General features: G+C 39.3%; 1 protein-coding gene across 4 annotated transcripts; it reads left to right on the forward strand.

Moving 5' to 3' along the window:
• The first annotated feature begins 384 nt into the window (after nucleotides 1–384).
• SWP (RNA polymerase II transcription mediator) lies at nucleotides 385–15,957 on the forward strand. Of its 4 annotated transcripts, XM_020664223.2 has the most exons (10): nucleotides 385–825; nucleotides 3,206–4,279; nucleotides 4,806–4,900; nucleotides 5,905–6,079; nucleotides 6,634–6,687; nucleotides 7,429–8,449; nucleotides 8,841–9,868; nucleotides 12,461–12,626; nucleotides 12,789–13,560; nucleotides 14,338–15,957. In XM_020664223.2, exons 1-10 carry the CDS (start codon nucleotides 622–624, stop codon nucleotides 15,200–15,202), a joined length of 5,454 nt encoding a protein of 1,817 aa, XP_020519882.1. In that variant the 5' UTR covers nucleotides 385–621; the 3' UTR covers nucleotides 15,203–15,957. The 4 variants fall into 4 exon arrangements, with proteins under 4 accessions (XP_020519882.1, XP_020519881.1, XP_088717713.1 ...); XM_020664222.2 differs by having other exon boundaries at nucleotides 12,461–13,560; XM_088861587.1 differs by lacking the exon at nucleotides 6,634–6,687.
• The last annotated feature ends 218 nt before the right edge of the window (nucleotides 15,958–16,175 follow it).

Genomic DNA, 16,175 nt, shown 5'->3' on the forward strand with positions numbered 1-16,175 from the left:
ATTAATATTGAAATAACACCTTGGAAGATCGTTTGTAGCCTTTTACAAACTTCACCCAAAAATTTTCTTGCTCTAAAAAACAATGGCCACAAAGGGGTTATTGCATTTCAACAAAGATGCGGATTGATCATAATTTTTAGAGAATATATAATCTATTACATGAAGATCATGACTATAAAAAAAAAAAACAATTTAAAAAATTAAAAATAGTAACTATATTAAAAAAAAATTTAAATAGTTAATTACAAATGTATTTAGATAGACCACCTATTTGCATCCATCTTTAAAATCGGTGCTTTAGACCTCTTGACCGCATATTGTACAAATACGGTCCAGCCGTTCTTTCGGTGAAATTTTAAAGGGATCGAATGGGAAGAGCATGTTGTCCTAGTCAATAAACCCTTATAAAAAGGGTCCCTTTCACTGCATTGAGCAGAAAGAGAAAGAGGAGAGAGCAAACCGACTCCAACGAGAAAACCCAACCCCACAGAGATCCTCTCTCTCTACAAATTCTTCGAACCCTGACCTCACCTCTCATTTCCCGCGATTCCTCTTGTTTTCCGTCATGATTACGGCCAAATAGAATCGAGCCGTCACCGGGAAAGCAATACTTTGCCGGAAATGGCTGATTTAGGGCAACAGACCGTTGAGTTCTCAGCCGTAGTTCGAAGAGCGGCTGAGGAGTCGTTTCTCTCTCTAAAAGAGCTTGTTGAGAAATCACCAAACCAGAATGATTCTGAGAAAAAGATACGTCTCCTCAAATATATACTCAACACAAGGCAGCGAATGCTTCGCCTCCATGTTCTTGCCAAGTGGTGCCGCCAGGTCTGTAGCTTCGGAGGCCCTTTTATTGGATTCAAATTGCTTGGAAATTATTGGAATTGTTGTTTCTGACAGTGTTACGGTTTCCTGTTCTACCCACTTGAGGTATTGGTAAGGGATTTTATGAGGTTGGGCGTTGTGGATTTGGTGTTTCTGAAATTAGGGTTCAAAACTTTCCCGAGAGAGAGAAATCGGGGCTTGCATTGTGTTTGGTGACTGCGAATTTTAGTGCAATATAATTTGGGTCTTGAAAGAATGGAGGTAGCCTTTAAAAGAGAAGGGAGTTTGGTTCTATGTGTTGGTTCAGCAATTGTTAATGTGGGATATGGAATTCATCTAATCTTGTTATGCCATTTTATGCTATTAAACTAGATACAGTTAGTATAGTGTTGACTAATAAATGTTATTTTCGAGCTAGGCACTCATTGAGAAATGAATTTTGAGCTAGGGCACATACGAAGTATCTGCTGAGCTAATAAGTGGTATTGATGAGCTGGGCACTCAATAAGAAATGAATTTTGAGCTAGGGCATGCATATATTAGGTCTCTGTTGAATCTTTTGAGAGGAGCTTATTTATTTATTTATTTTTTCTTCTCCAACTTCAGAACTTTGAATTGTTAAATTTAGTCTTCTTGGTAATTATTATTATTATTATTATTATTGATTCTTTGTTGATACTTTGGAGGAATCTACATGGGGCGTTATTTAACCTTGCTGTGTCATTATGCTGTTCAAATTAGATACGGTTAGTGGACTGCTGACTAAGAGTTGGGGATTTTCAAGCTAGGGCCTCAAGAAAAATGAATGTTAAAGCTAGGGCCCAAATGAATTCTATGTTGATACTTTTGAGCAGTCTTTCCTCTCTCTTATTTTTCTTTATCAGAGCTTCGATGGATTTAGTTGAGTGTATTTCTATATGTTTCGTCTAATCTTGGGGCGTCATTTTGCCGTTAAAATTTGACACAGTCAGTGTAGCACTGACTATCAATTGGGAATTTTCGAGTGAGAACTGAATGCTGGATGGTACAGTATAATTCTCTGCTGAGCAGTTTTTTTTTTCCTTTTCTTTCTCAGAACTTTGAAAGAACTACGTAAATGTCTGTTGATAGTTTGGAGGAATCTACTTTTCACAAAAACAAAAAAAAAAGGAAAGAAAGAAAGAAATAAATAAATAAAGAAACTGTGGAGGAATCTACATGCCTGAAGATATTGTAGTTATTCTGTGAGAAAGAATGTCTCATCTGAGCATCTCAATTCATATGCTTGATTATCCTTTGACTAAGTTGCTTGAACACGTTATTTTTCTTTATCAGAGCTTCGATGAATTCATATAAGAATATTTCTATATGTTTCGTCTAATCTTGGAGTGCCATTTTGCGGTTAAAATTTGATACAGTCAGTGCAGCATTGATTATCAATTGGGAATTTTCGAGTGAGAACTGAATGCTGGACTAGGGTACAGTAGAATTCTCTGCTGAGCAGTTTTTTTTTTCTTTTTCTCTCTCAGAACTTTGAAAGAACTATGTTAATGTCTGTTGATAGTTTGGAGGAATCTACATGTCCCAAAAAAAAAAAAAAAAAAAGAAAGAAAGAAAGATACTGTGGAGGAATCTACATTCTTGAAGATTTTATAGTTATTCTGTGAGAAAGAATGTCTCATCTGATCATCTCAATTCGCATTCTTATTGTACTTTGGCTAAGTTGCTTGAACACATTAGACCCGAATATTTGAATTTTCCTCTTTTTTTTTTTTGACAAGAGTAGTGATGATGAGCATGACTGGTTGTTGTTGATGTCACTACTCTCTCTCTCTCTCTCTCTCTCTCTCAAATGCTCAAATTCTTTTTCTTGTTAAAATCCCAAAGGTCTAGATTAGTCTGAAAGAGTAAAGTTTATATTAAAAGAAGTAGATAATATGAAAGAGTAACTAGATCAGTAAATTGCACTTCCACCTTGTCATAGTGATCTTTACAATTCTTTCGTTGATAGTATCATAATTGTGTCATTAGATTTGACGAGGAACGAATGTTGGGTTGCAAAAAAATAATTAGTTTGAAGGGATTTCATTTCTCGGAAGAATCTCAGATACAGTATCTTATCAGAAAAAGCAAGAGAATTTGGAGTGCACTAGAAATAGCCATTCTTTCTGCTACCAATTTCCATTAATTTATGCTGCATTTAATTTCATGCTCTTTTAGTTTTCTGCTAAAAATACTTTGCATCAAATTGCTCTGTTTTTACTTTTTTGCAGTAATTGTCTTTGAAGATTCTTTTTACAATAATTTATGAGTTTTGTTCTTTGATAAGTGTACTGTATTTCAGACTATTCTCTGTTTTCTTTTTTTATTTTTTAAGTAATTACTGAACTTTTGGTTTTTACAGAATCCCCTGGTTCAGTACTGTCAGCAACTTTCAGGAACTCTGTCAAGCCATGATACTTGTTTCAGCCAAGCTGCAGATTCTCTATTCTTCTCCCATGAAGGACTACAACAAGCACGTGCACCCATCTATGATGTGCCCTCTGCTATTGAAATTCTTCAGACTGGAACTTATAAGCGCCTACCGAAGTGTATAGAAGACATGGGTTTGCTGTCCTTGCTTTCTGAAGATGAGAGGAAGGAAGCTTTTGAAAAATTAAACCCACTTATGTGGTCAAGGCTTCTCGAAGTGGTGGATCAAAAAGAATTTAGTCATGTTGATGTATCAGAGGGCACTGCAAGGTTCAGTGTAGATGGTGAATTCAGGGTTCAGCTCACTCTGGGCTATCGAGGACATCTATCCATGTGGAGGATACTCCATTTGGAGTTACTTGTGGGTGAAAAGAATGGGCCTGTGAAGTTAGAGGAAATGCGAAGGCATGCTCTTGGGGAGGAGCTAGAACGCAGAATGGCTGCTGCAGAGAAACCATTTGTAATTCTGAAATCGGTTCTCCATGAATTTTGCATTGCCCTTGTCGTGGACACTGTGATAAGACAGCTTAAAACATTACAACAAGGCAGGTGGAAAGATGCCATACGTTTTGAGGTTATAGCAGATGGCAGTGCAGGGCAAGGAGTTCATACTCAGTTACCTCAAGATGGGGACAGTGATCCATCTTCATCAAGAACTCCTGGAATAAAGCTTATGTATTGGTTGGAAGGTGACAAGAACATGGGAGGGTCTGATTTGGGTTCGGTTCCTTTTATCAAAATTGAGCGAGGACCTGACCAACAAATAACGTGTTCCCATAGCACATTCATAATTGACCCATTAACCGGCAATGAGGCCGAACTTTCCCTAGATCTGAGTTGTATTGATGTTGAGAAATTGCTGTTGAGGGTTATTGCCTGCAATAGGCATACTCGCCTGCTTGAAGTTCATCGTGAGCTGCGCAGTAATAGCCAAATATGTCAAGCTGCAGGTGATGTTGTTCTCAGATGCCACATACTAGATAAAAGTGAAGCAGCTTCAGGGAAGGTTGGTTCTGGTTTAGTACTGCTTCAGAAGTTCATAACAATTTATTTGATGTAATAAGATTCATTACTCTATTGATTTTATTTTCCTATTGTGCTAATTTACATGATCTGAACTAGAAAAACACGTGTATTACCACATATTATGCTGTAGATTTATGGAATATACTCTTTGGACTGTCTACATGTTTTTTTACTAACATTTGGTAAATAGTGTAAAGGTGGAAATTTTGTTCTATTTACGGGGAATTTTTGTTGCAGATTTCTGGCAAATTGCATGAAAGTGATTTTTCATCACTTCTTGCCCTCCCAAAAGAAATGAAATATAGATAAAAGAAGACAGGTTTTTGGGTTTCTTATATTGCATCTGATGCCATGTAAATTGCCTTCTGTTTCATATAGAGAGTGAAGCAACTGGCACTCTGGATATTACTCATACATGGTTTTTTATTACAGTTTTTTTTGAAATGTTGACGAGGTATTTGTGTTATCACGTCTTGTTCTGATGAATATCCATTTATTTTCTGCAGGAAAGTTTCTTTGGGGGTTTCGACGGACAATGGGAAGAAGCATTATCTGTCCGGGCTTTTAGTACATCATACATATCTCTTGGGATCAATATCAGGTTTCCTTGTTTTTTTTGAAGATGTTAACATTGTATTAAATAAAGATAGATTACATAATTACAAGAACTTCAGGTCAAAGCAGAGGGATGGTTTGCATATTCCTTGTTCTGTATTCAGTTTATCAATATGTCTTTTGTGATGATAATCTATGCTTGCTCTTGGCTGTTCTCTCTGACATGTTATTGATGTCACATTTTCATAGACACTTTTCTTCCTTTGGTAAATTATCATATATTGAAGTGATCAGCATAATACTTTATGTTCTATTCTAAGAGTACTTCTATTTTTGGTTCTAAGTATTTGATGTATGTATGCTAATCTTAAAATATGTTACGCATTAGGAAGTGACTAAGTATGCTGGGAAGGGAAAATGGGAAAGAAAATGTATGTAGCTCTATTATACAAGTTCCTGAGCAAATCTTCTCTTATGCTTTTTTCCATAGTATCCAGCGTATTTCATTTTTAGTTTCTTTGCAGAATATATATATCTTTAAAATAAATTTTGTTTTAAACATGAATTTTGTGGAACTTGCCGTCCCCTCACTTTGGGATTTCCTGCTCCCTTACTCTCTTTCTCTCGTGCTAATTTTTGTTACTTTTCTTATATAATCTTCACATATCAGACTAAAGGAAAATAACTTTTTATATCCTGAAGTCTTGTGAATTTTAACCTGCTCGATACATTTGTATACTGAATTGCATGCAAGAACATGACGTAATGTGCTATGAGTTGATATTTTTTCATTCCATAATAAACACATGCTAAGCTTAGGATATTTGCTTCTGATTTCTCTTACATGAGCATAATAGTATTTAATATGAAGATCTGAATGTTTATCCCTTATGAGCCTTGAGATCTTGTTATGGTCCACTGGGGCTTTGGTTGGGGTTGGCAATGATTTTTTGTCCAATCCAGCCCTCGAAATCTTGTTTACTGTCTAAACTGTTTATTATAAACTATCTGTATTCTGGGCAGTTTTAGATATTTTCTTTTGAATTGCAGGAATGGACGTTTTCTTTTCCAGTCATCCAGGAATGTGGTTGTGCCATCGGCATTAGCGGAATGTGAAGAAGCATTGAATCAGGGAACCATGACAGCAGCTGAAGTATTTATAAGTTTACGAAACAAAAGTTTATTGCACTTGTTTTCATCAATTGGAAGATTTTTTGGTTTAAAGGTGAATGATTTAAATGATATATTGGGTTTATTGAGATTTGACTTCTGTTTCTAATGCTATTTGACTGGTTATTACATCAGCGTCGGAAAACTCGGTGGAGTCCAATCAGAATTGCTCAGGTCTCTCAGGCTTGGCAGTCTGCCAAACCCGGAATTAAACATGGGAACCTGTATTTCAAATAATCTGTGCAGTGTGTAATTAGTTATCAGGTCTCTTTTTAATGGTTTTGGTACCAAATTGGCCGAGTTTGGCCTGTTCGCTATATTTTATTTTATTTTCTCAGTTTTTTATTTTGGTCTGGACTCGGCCGAGTCTTTGACATACTCAGTTGAGTCTGTCAGACCTGAGCTGTCAAAAGTGACTTAGGATTGGGACCCCAGCGAGTTTCGACCCATGTCCTTGTTATCCAATGTCGTTCCAAATCAATGAATGTGCATTTGGTACGTGTTCAAGATTTCCTAGTTATTAAACCAAGGAAATTCGTCTTTAGGGTGTGTCTGCAAACAAGGTCAGGATGGGATGAATTCCATTGATTTGTAATATGTGCATCGCAGATTGAATGTGGCCTGGGATTTGGTCAGACCCAATTCCAAGTCTTACCTAAAAAGGTGGGAATCTTTATGGGCGATTTATATATAGTAGGATCTATCCAAGTGCTATAAAAAGCTATCTTCCTTTTACTGTTGGGTGTGTTGTTATATTGGGGGAAACCTGGTTTGACCCCAATACAGCAAGCCATTCAAAGAGGCCCTTAGATGGTCCATTTATATGGATGCATTTCTCTTATCATCCCAGTGCTTCCTTCGTGTATTGCTTATATTAGGAAATGTTTATGCGCGTACATGTATACATGCATGTACATATGCATCATGAATGCACATGTAAGAAACAGTCACTTGTACATATGAACTGTTTGTGTTAACGTATATACACCATGAGTTTGGTCTCTTATCTGATCTCTGAGTCCAATGTTCCATTTTTGCATAGAAAGTGGGAAAATATCAGGAGAACACCTGGAACACCTGCAAAAATCATGGCGATTGTCCAGAAATTTGAAATATTAGTCCAACACTTGGACCTTTTAATTTTCTTAGAAATGATCATTTTATTTTTGGTTTCACACATGGTTGTTCGATATTTTAAATACCAGACCAATGCCCAAATTTTTCATGTTTCCGGACTGCCTATATGATCTTTGCAGTTGTCCTAAGTACTGTCCTGATATTTTTCCGAGAAAATGCAACCGCATTTGTGTGCGTGCATGTCTGGGGTCTCTTTACTGATGTGAATTTTTCTAATGTTGAGTAAACAGTTTGAGCAACTGAGGGCTGACAAATGATCTGTTGTAGGTCTATGACCAAGATAGTACTGCACTCAAGATTCCTAAAGAGCTTATGAATGGATCAGATCTGTTGCTTATGGGGTTTCCTCAGTGTGGGAACTCCTATTATTTGCTGATGCAGCTGGACAGGGATTTCAAACCTCTTTTTACACTACTGGAATCAGAAGCAGATCCAAATGGAAAATCCAGCTTGCTTGGCGATGCCAACCATGTGATACGCATCAATAAGATTGATATTGGGGAGATGCAAATGGTTGAAGATGAAGTGAACTTGAGTGTTCTTGACCTTAAAAAGTTGCTCTCTCCATTAAAAGAAAGTGGTTCTGCTAATCAAATTTTAGAATCAGGATTGCATTCTAGCCTTAACAATGATGCTTCTGTACAGTTTCCTGGTTGCCCCCAATCCTGTTTTTCATCTCTTGCTGACGATGTTTTTGATTTTGAGAAGGCAGCATCATTACCTCAGCACCTATCCGTTAACAACCATGTCCCTTTGCTGGTAGACAGTGCTCCTCTTTCGCATCTTAGTTCTCCTCAAACAAGTCATCAACGAATAACTGCAGGATTTATCTCTCCTCGATGGGAGGCCAATTCACAGTTTTCTCAGAACAGTAAAATTTCAAAAGTTACCATCAGTGGCCCCCAATTTAGTAATAATCCATCATTTTCCTCACATAGTTCCAAAGGTCTACTTGAAACTTGTCCGAACAATTCTCTCTCTCCCTTTGGCACTGTGAGGAGTCCATCCATGCAAAGGCTGTCTATTTCCAAATCTGATCAGGATCTGACTTCTCTTAAATCTGTTCCACATCCGGTTCAGGTAAGTTCAGCTTCTGGAATTGATGAGTCTTCTGAAGAGGCACATGTGATGGTTTCTGGAAATAGGCCTACTCACCCACTTCGAACAAATGACCCTCGAGTTCTTTCGTCATCTTCAAGGACTGGTCTACTCAGAAGTTCACCTACTAGGCATATTGGTTGTCCTTTGAGAAATCCAATGTCTAGCGTGTGGGCTACCTCTCCCGTATGTAAGATTCATATTTAAAATGCCGGCATTGGTTTGAGTGGGTTTGTATGAAATTGTTCAATCATTCTTAAAAAAGTAATATTCAAAGGAATATGATATAGCCATAGGCCATTGGAGTGTCATCGCCCATCAAATTAAATGATGGATAGGGATGGACAGTAGCTAGGACCAACCATCAGTCAGTATCGACTCTCTCTCCATCACTGTCCTTTCATTTGATTGTGATGATCGCGGTGATCACAGTTTCCACAATGCATTGGATAATACTATCTATTTCCCTTACATTATATCTTTAATTTCTTACTTCAATAAGCTGGCCCCAATTAATTGGGAAAAGGCTAAAATGATGATGATGATCTCTTACTTCAATATTGGTTAATGTTTTTATTCAGGTCAAACTTCGGAAACTGGGATTCCTGATAGCATGTCGGATGCAGTTAAAAAACCTGAGAAAACTCAAAGGAAGCGTTCCCTTTCTGATATAATTAAATTAGTTCCCTCTTTGCAAGAAATAGAGGCTACTACAGCAATGCGAAAGAGAAGGAAAATGTCAGAATCAGAAATAGTTCCTTTTCGTATTGCAGAAGCATCTACTCTGCCGGCATCAATATGTAAAACTAGGGTTCTCACATATGGGGATATCTTGGATGAAGCAAATCATGGGCTAGCACCTTCCAGTATATATGCTACAGTCCTCCTCCATGTTGTTAGGCACTGTTCCCTCTGTATTAAGCACGCTAGGCTAACCAGCCAGATGGATGCCCTTGACATTCCTTATGTTGAAGAAGTGGGTTTACGAAAACCATCCTCAAACTTGTGGTTTCGCCTGCCAAGGTCTGGAAATGATTCTTGGCAACATATATGTTTGCGTCTTGGTCGTCCAGGAAGCATGTATTGGGATGTCAAAGTAAGTGACCAGCATTTTAGGGACCTTTGGGAGCTTCAAAGGGAAAGTAACAATACCCAATGGGGCCCCGGTGTTCGAATTGCAAATACCTCTGATGTTGATTCTCATATACGATATGACCCAGATGGAGTAGTCCTAAGTTATAGGACAGTGGAGGTAAATAGCATTGTAAAACTGGTGGCTGATTTACAGAGGCTTTCAAATGCTCTGACATTTGCTCTTGGAATGCGAAAATTGCTGGGTGCAAGAGCAGAGGATGGACCCCATGAAAGCAGAGGAAGTAATGAAAGTAGAGCAGTGGTTGGTGCCAAAAGTGTTGGCGAGGTTGGAGATAAGGTGGCAGAACAGATGAGGAAGACATTCAGGATAGAAGCTGTTGGTCTCATGAGTCTGTGGTTTAGTTATCTTGGTTCAATGCCTGGAATTATGGCTCGCTTTGTTGTTGAGTGGGAGGCGGGCAAAGAGGGCTGCACCATGCATATTTCCCCAGATCAACTATGGCCTCATTCTAAGGTTCTCTTTTCTTATACCAGTTTGATGTGCTTCTTATTATGATTTCAAGTGTGATATGCATTCAATGCTATAGTTTCAACTTGGAATCATTCTACAATGTTCTGTCCTGTGTCTCCTGGCCTTAAAATGAGATGCCTTTAAATTTTCTTCAGGCTAGAAATTAGTATGCATTAGTGTACCAATGTTTGAAAACCTGGATGGGTGGAGTGGATTGGCCGTCTTGTAAACCGGTCTGGATTGGCGAATCAGCACTCCAGATCGGCTGTCTTGGAAACCTGGATTGGCCGTCTTGCTAAAATTTCTTCTAGTTTCTTAGGTTTCCAAACATAATTTGGGCATTGCATTATGGTTTTTCATTATTTTACCGAAAATAAGTAAATACTAAGAACCTATTTTATGTCTTAAGTATTTGTTGACCATTACATTCATTTCACAAGTATTAATTCATCTTTCTCTCTTTGTTATTGTAGGCTTTTCCCTAATCTTCCTATATTACACAGTTGGATAAAAAGCAATCTCTCTTTCTCCCTCTTTTAATAGGATTTGTTGTAATCTCTAGCGTGATTTAAAGATTTGGAATGAAAATTGAGCTGACTATATGTGATGATACATATAACTTTTTTGTTGAATTTATGGATTACCAAAACAATCACATTTATTGTTGGATTTCTGGTGTATGGTTACTCATCTTTGCTTGTTTTTTAGGTTTTGAATTTAGATAATGGCCTTTCAAGTTAATTTTTTGTGAATTTTATTGAATTGCAGCTACCCAGAAAGCTCTATTCTTGGTCGCTGTTGTTGGATTCTCTAATTTAATTGGCTTGATTTCATTTTCTTTTGTTAATAGGACGACTTTCCTTTGCAATCATTTCTAATTTACTCGTTCTCACTCTCTCTCTAGCAACTTTACATCAATCTACCAAATATATATTAATGGAAAATTTACATACTATTCCCCAAGGTGAACTCACTCCACATTAAGCCCCCGACCGAAGCAGCACTCTCATTCAATATCTTATTACTCTAGTAAACACTTCATGTTTTTGTGTATTTTTTAGGATAAAAATACCCCTGCTCTGCCCCCTCTCTCTTTCTAGTCTCTTTCCCTAGTACTTACCCATTTTCTCTCCTGATCTTCTCTCTTTTCACTCAAATCTGTTTCCTCAACCCCTTCTCGGATACTTACGTCCTTCCTCTTCCCTGGAATCTCTCCCTCTCTTTCTCTCTCTCTCTCTCTCTAGAAGTTAGGTTTCTGTTTCGCTAAGGCCCATCAATCTCTCACACAGATCTCACTCCTCTCACTCTGAACTTTTACTCCTTCCTCTGTGGACTCTCTATGTTAAAAGGTAATAATAATGCTCATTTGTTTTTTTTTTTTCTCAAACTTTCAAACTTTTATGAAATGGGAATGGATTTGCTTTTGCAATGAAGGATTTCTTCTCAATACACCAACTTGAACCAGAAGACGATGATGATGAGAGTCATTCAAAATGAGTATCAAGCTTCTCAATACGCTAACTTGAACCAGAAGAAGAAGATTATTAGTGTCCTTCAAGATGAGTATCAAGTTCTGCATAGAGTTCCTCTTCACGAAAATTGGTTAAAGAGTTTTCTTCTCTAATTGCCAAGAAGCTTGGGGACGTTTAATGGCGCATTTCTTCCTCTTCTTTCTTCTTCCCAATGGGCAACTGAAAATGGGAGTTTTGATAAAGGCTGTGATTTCAGTTGGGAAATGAAAGAGGGTACAGCGAATAGAGATGAATGAGAAGAGGTTCTTTGAAGGAGCTTGTACTTTCAGCTTGTCTTTGAGAAAGAGAAACTTTTGCCCCTTGGAGGAGTAAGATATGTGAGAGAGAGAGAGAGAGAGAGAGAGAGAGAGAGAGAGAGAGAGAAACCCTTGCTTCTTGAGGAGAGAGAGAGAGTAGGAGAAAGAGAGGGGAAAGAGATTTACAGGCAGAGAGAAGACGAGAGAGAATAGTTTCAAAAAGTACAATTGCAAAGAGCAGTCTAAGGGACCCACAAGATGGGTGCCCTGTACAAAAACCCCAACAGGTCCAAAAAAATGGTATCGATCCCCCTACAGGTTGTCAAAAATATCTGAATCTGGAAATACAAGTGTACAGAAAGTTCAAGCACAATAAGTTGCTAAATAGGTCCGCCTAGGATATTTCTCAAAAAAAAAAAATAGGTCCCCCTAGGATACTTCCGTTCACGAGGCACCCTTCCTAGCGAGGGAGTCGGCTGCCACATTGGCCTCCCTCCAGGTGTCTCCGAGAGACGAGTAAATCCTTACAAATGTGAAAGTTTTCGTTGAAAACATTGTCTCCAAGGGCAAGGTGAGGCTTTAGAAGCCCACGAGAGAACATTTCTTGAGTCCCCCTCTACAATGGGAGTAGTGTTCCAGGCAGGGTTGATGTTTCTGAGTCCTTCGAGTAGGACTAAGGCCTCTGCCATGTTAGAGTCGGCATGGCCAATAGGCCACGAATAATAGAAAAGGATGGTACCTGTCTAATTGCTTAAAATTTTGTTTTAATAAGCAGTTTTTAGAAGATTTTTGGTTCATGTGTTAATTTTTGTGTATTTTCTCTGTAGTTCTTGGAAGATTTTATCAATGGGGGAGAAGTGGCATCACTCTTGGACTGTATCCGTCTCACTGCAGGGCCATTGCTTGCTCTGGCTGGTGCGATTCGCCCTGCTCGGATGTCTGGCCCTGGCTCTGCAATGCCAAACATCACCATGGGTGGGAGTGTTCAAGCAGGTAATAAACCCAACACTTTTGTTGCATCTCAGGGCCAAGTCCAAAGCAATAATACATCACATCCCCATCAAAACCCATTGAATATCACAACTGGAAACGCCACTGCTTTGGGTCCTATCGGGAATCATATTACACAAAGTGCTGCTATGCTATCGGTTGCAGGTAGAGGAGGGCCTGGTATTGTTCCTAGCACCTTGCTACCTATTGATGTCTCTGTTGTTCTTAGGAGCCCCTACTGGATTCGCATAATTTATCGTAAAAATTTTGCGGTTGATATGAGATGCTTTGCGGGAGACCATGTTTGGCTACAACCAGCTACACCCCCAAAGGGTGGGCCAGAGGCAGGGGGCTCATTACCTTGCCCTCAGTTTAGGCCCTTTATAATGGAGCATGTAGCTCAGGGTTTGAACACTTTGGATGCTAATCTCATTGGTGGTGCCGCTTCAAGTACTTCTGTAAACTCAAGCAGTGGAAACCCTACTTTGACTTCGATTACTTCACAAGCTCCACCACCAACAACTGGGGCTCGACCCAACCCTGCAAGTTCGGCTGGAATACCTAGAGCAATTGGGCCAAGTGGGGCTGTTTTAAATAGAGTGAACCCAAATTTGGTGGGGCCTTCGGGTTCAGGTGCTGTGAATCCAGGGCTTCCTATGCGTATATCTCCAGGTTCGGGCCTTCCTGTTCATGTGAGAGGAGAACTGAACACTGCTTTTATTGGACTCGGTGATGATGGAGGTTATGGGGGGGGATGGGTGCCCCTTGCTGCTCTTAAGAAGGTCCTTCGTGGTATTCTCAAGTACCTCGGAGTGTTGTGGCTGTTTGCACAGTTACCCAATCTGTTGAAAGATATCCTTGGTTCGATTTTGAAGGATAATGAAGGGGCGCTTTTGAACTTGGACCAGGAGCAGCCTGCACTGCGCTTCTTTGTTGGGTACAGTACCATCTCTTGAAATTTTATGAACCAATAGGTTTATGCATTGGCCTTATTTGTTGGGTATGGTACCATCTCCTGATTTTCATATGAACGAATAGGTCTACATGAACCAAAAAGCTATACATCACCAAAAAGATATGCTTGCTGGACCCACTTTCTATTGTTTTGGAGTGATTATTGGTTTTGAGGAATTGGGCTTCTTAAGATTTTTAAATTAAAAAATATAGTTACTTCTATATTTTACGTTAAGGTGGCCTATTAAGCTTTACTTTTTTTAAAAAAAATCTAAACTAAGGATATTGATGATACAAATTTAAATATCTTAGTCTTTTTCAAAAATGCCTATTCAAGTCAACATTTTAGCCATGACTCTTTTTGTGGAATTGTTTAGAAAGTTTTGGTTACCTTATTTTTTGCTTAAAATTTGATTAGGGGCTGCCCCTTACAAGTCCATGTGATATAATATATGTATTCCGTCTTAAAGCTGATTCTGTTTGTGTTTTTTATAAATTTTGTATTAGTTATGACATTTGAGAGGTTTTGTACATGCAATGGAGGGAAAGGATTTATATCATATTAGCCAGTATATCTGTTTTGACAGGATCTGTTTTGTGTGGTTTTATTATGTTTCACTTTTCCTTTTCATAGAAGGGTTAGGTGACTTCTTGAATTACTGAAAATTTGTAGAGGGAACTGAGGGGGGGATGGCTTTGCATATTCTTATTCTCCCTGTCTGATGAATGCACACTATGCCCTTTGATTATTGTTTTGCAGTGGCTACGTCTTTGCAGTGAGTGTGCACAGGGTTCAGCTCTTACTTCAAGTCTTGAGTGTGAAACGCTTCCACCAGCAGCCTCAACAGCAACAACAGCAACAACCAAACCAGAACCAAACTGTCTCAACACAGGAGGAGCTCACGCAATCCGAAATCGCTGAGATATGTGACTACTTCAGTCGACGAGTAGCTTCCGAACCCTACGACGCCTCTCGAGTTGCATCTTTCATCACTTTGCTCACTCTGCCCATACCTGTTCTCCGAGAATTCCTCAAGCTCATAGCTTGGAAGAAAGGGTTATTATCTCAAGCACAGGGGCAGCAACAACCGGGTGGTGGGGCTGGAGGTGAAGCTGCAGGTCCCACACAGAGGCCTCGGGTCGAGCTCTGCCTTGAAAACCATGGAAGTTGGTCACCTGAAGAAGTTCCAGGTTCGAACGAAAAGCCTCTGAATTCACGATTGGGCACCTCCAAAAGCAACATAAGGTACAATCGCCTTAACAATTCTGTTGACTTCGGCCTCACCATTGTGCTTGATCCAACCCATATCCCTCACGTGAATGCGGCTGGAGGGGCAGCCTGGCTTCCCCATTGTGTTTTGGTGAGGTTGAGATATTCGTTTGGAGAGAGTAATCATGTTACTTTGATTGGTGTTGAGGGGAGCCATGGGGGAAGGGCCTGTTGGCCTAGGGTTGAGGATTGGGACAGGTGTAGGCAAAGGGTGGTTAGGGCTGTGGACTTATATGGGAGTGGGGCTGCTCCTCCCGGTGCTGACTTGAGCCAAGGGAGGTTGAGAATGGTGGCTGAGACCCTTCAGCGTGCACTCTTGGCCTCGCTGCAGCAGCCTAGGGATGGAGGATCTTAGGGTGCTTCTTCGGCCACAGCTGGGTTTAGAACTTCATGATAGGTCATTTAAAGCATAAGGTGATTGAGATTTGTTTTGGTTAGTATTTCGAAGTTTTCTGAAGCTTGTGACAAGAAGAATGGCCCCTCATGTTTCAGTGCTCCAATTGTGATTCCATTGAGGCATTTGCATAGTGGAGATTGATTGTTTGGAGATCTTGAAATTTTTATGGATATTGTGGATTGTTTGTCTATGAGGGCAGGTGGAGAGTTTGTGCAGGAAATGAAAGGAGAGGAAGTTGGACCTAAAGGAGCTGTACTTTCAATTGATTTCCAGGGGTGGGGCATTGGTGTATTTTGGTGTGAATGGGGGTGGGGCTCCTGTAAAATGGTTGTAGTGGAAGGTTATCTCTTGTACAGATTGTAGTGCTAATTGAGCTTTGGTTTATTGGTGGGGCAGTGCGGGGTATCTGCACGATAGGTTTGGTTTATTCTCACAATTGAGTGTAACTGCTTTGACTCCTTTGAGAGAGAATCAGGGTCTGGGCTGACAAATTTTCTTCAATTTGACCTTCAGCTTTGTGAAAATTTTGTTTCTTATTGTGATTGACGATAATGTGTACTGCAGCAAGGGTAAAGTTACTGAAACTGCCGTCATGTGGCATTGGCCTCTATGTCTGAACTTTTGAGTTTTGGTTTCATGTGTCAGCTCAACGTGTCGTAAGACATTAATAAATAAGCAATCAATGGAACGCACTTTGGTCACTGATTACATAATAAGGGACTTCATTCATTTTTTCCATAATCAATGGAACGCATTTTGGTCACTGAATTCAGAAAAAGGGACTTTTTATTCATTTTTTCCATAATCAGGGTACTTGGTTATTATTTTTTATTTTTTTTAAGAGATTTGAACCCATTTGTGATGCATGCAGCATCTTGTAACATAGCACAGGATTGCATCTGAACCGTCCATTCAAACGCATGCCAATTTG

Source organism: Amborella trichopoda, chromosome 3 (assembly GCF_054954075.1).
Source record: "Amborella trichopoda isolate Santa Cruz 75 chromosome 3, AtrichopodaSantaCruz75HAP2 v2.0, whole genome shotgun sequence".
NCBI lineage: Eukaryota > Viridiplantae > Streptophyta > Magnoliopsida > Amborellales > Amborellaceae > Amborella > Amborella trichopoda.

Excerpts from the sequence above, each read along its gene's own strand:
- SWP (XM_020664222.2), top strand. The coding sequence starts at position 622 with ATGGCTGATTTAGGGCAACAGACCGTTGAGTTCTCAGCCGTAGTTCGA. Across the intron at positions 9,869-12,460 it reads AACTATGGCCTCATTCTAAG|TTCTTGGAAGATTTTATCAA; the intron begins GTTCTCTTTTCT and ends TTTTCTCTGTAG. Across the intron at positions 13,561-14,337 it reads GCACTGCGCTTCTTTGTTGG|TGGCTACGTCTTTGCAGTGA; the intron begins GTACAGTACCAT and ends ATTGTTTTGCAG.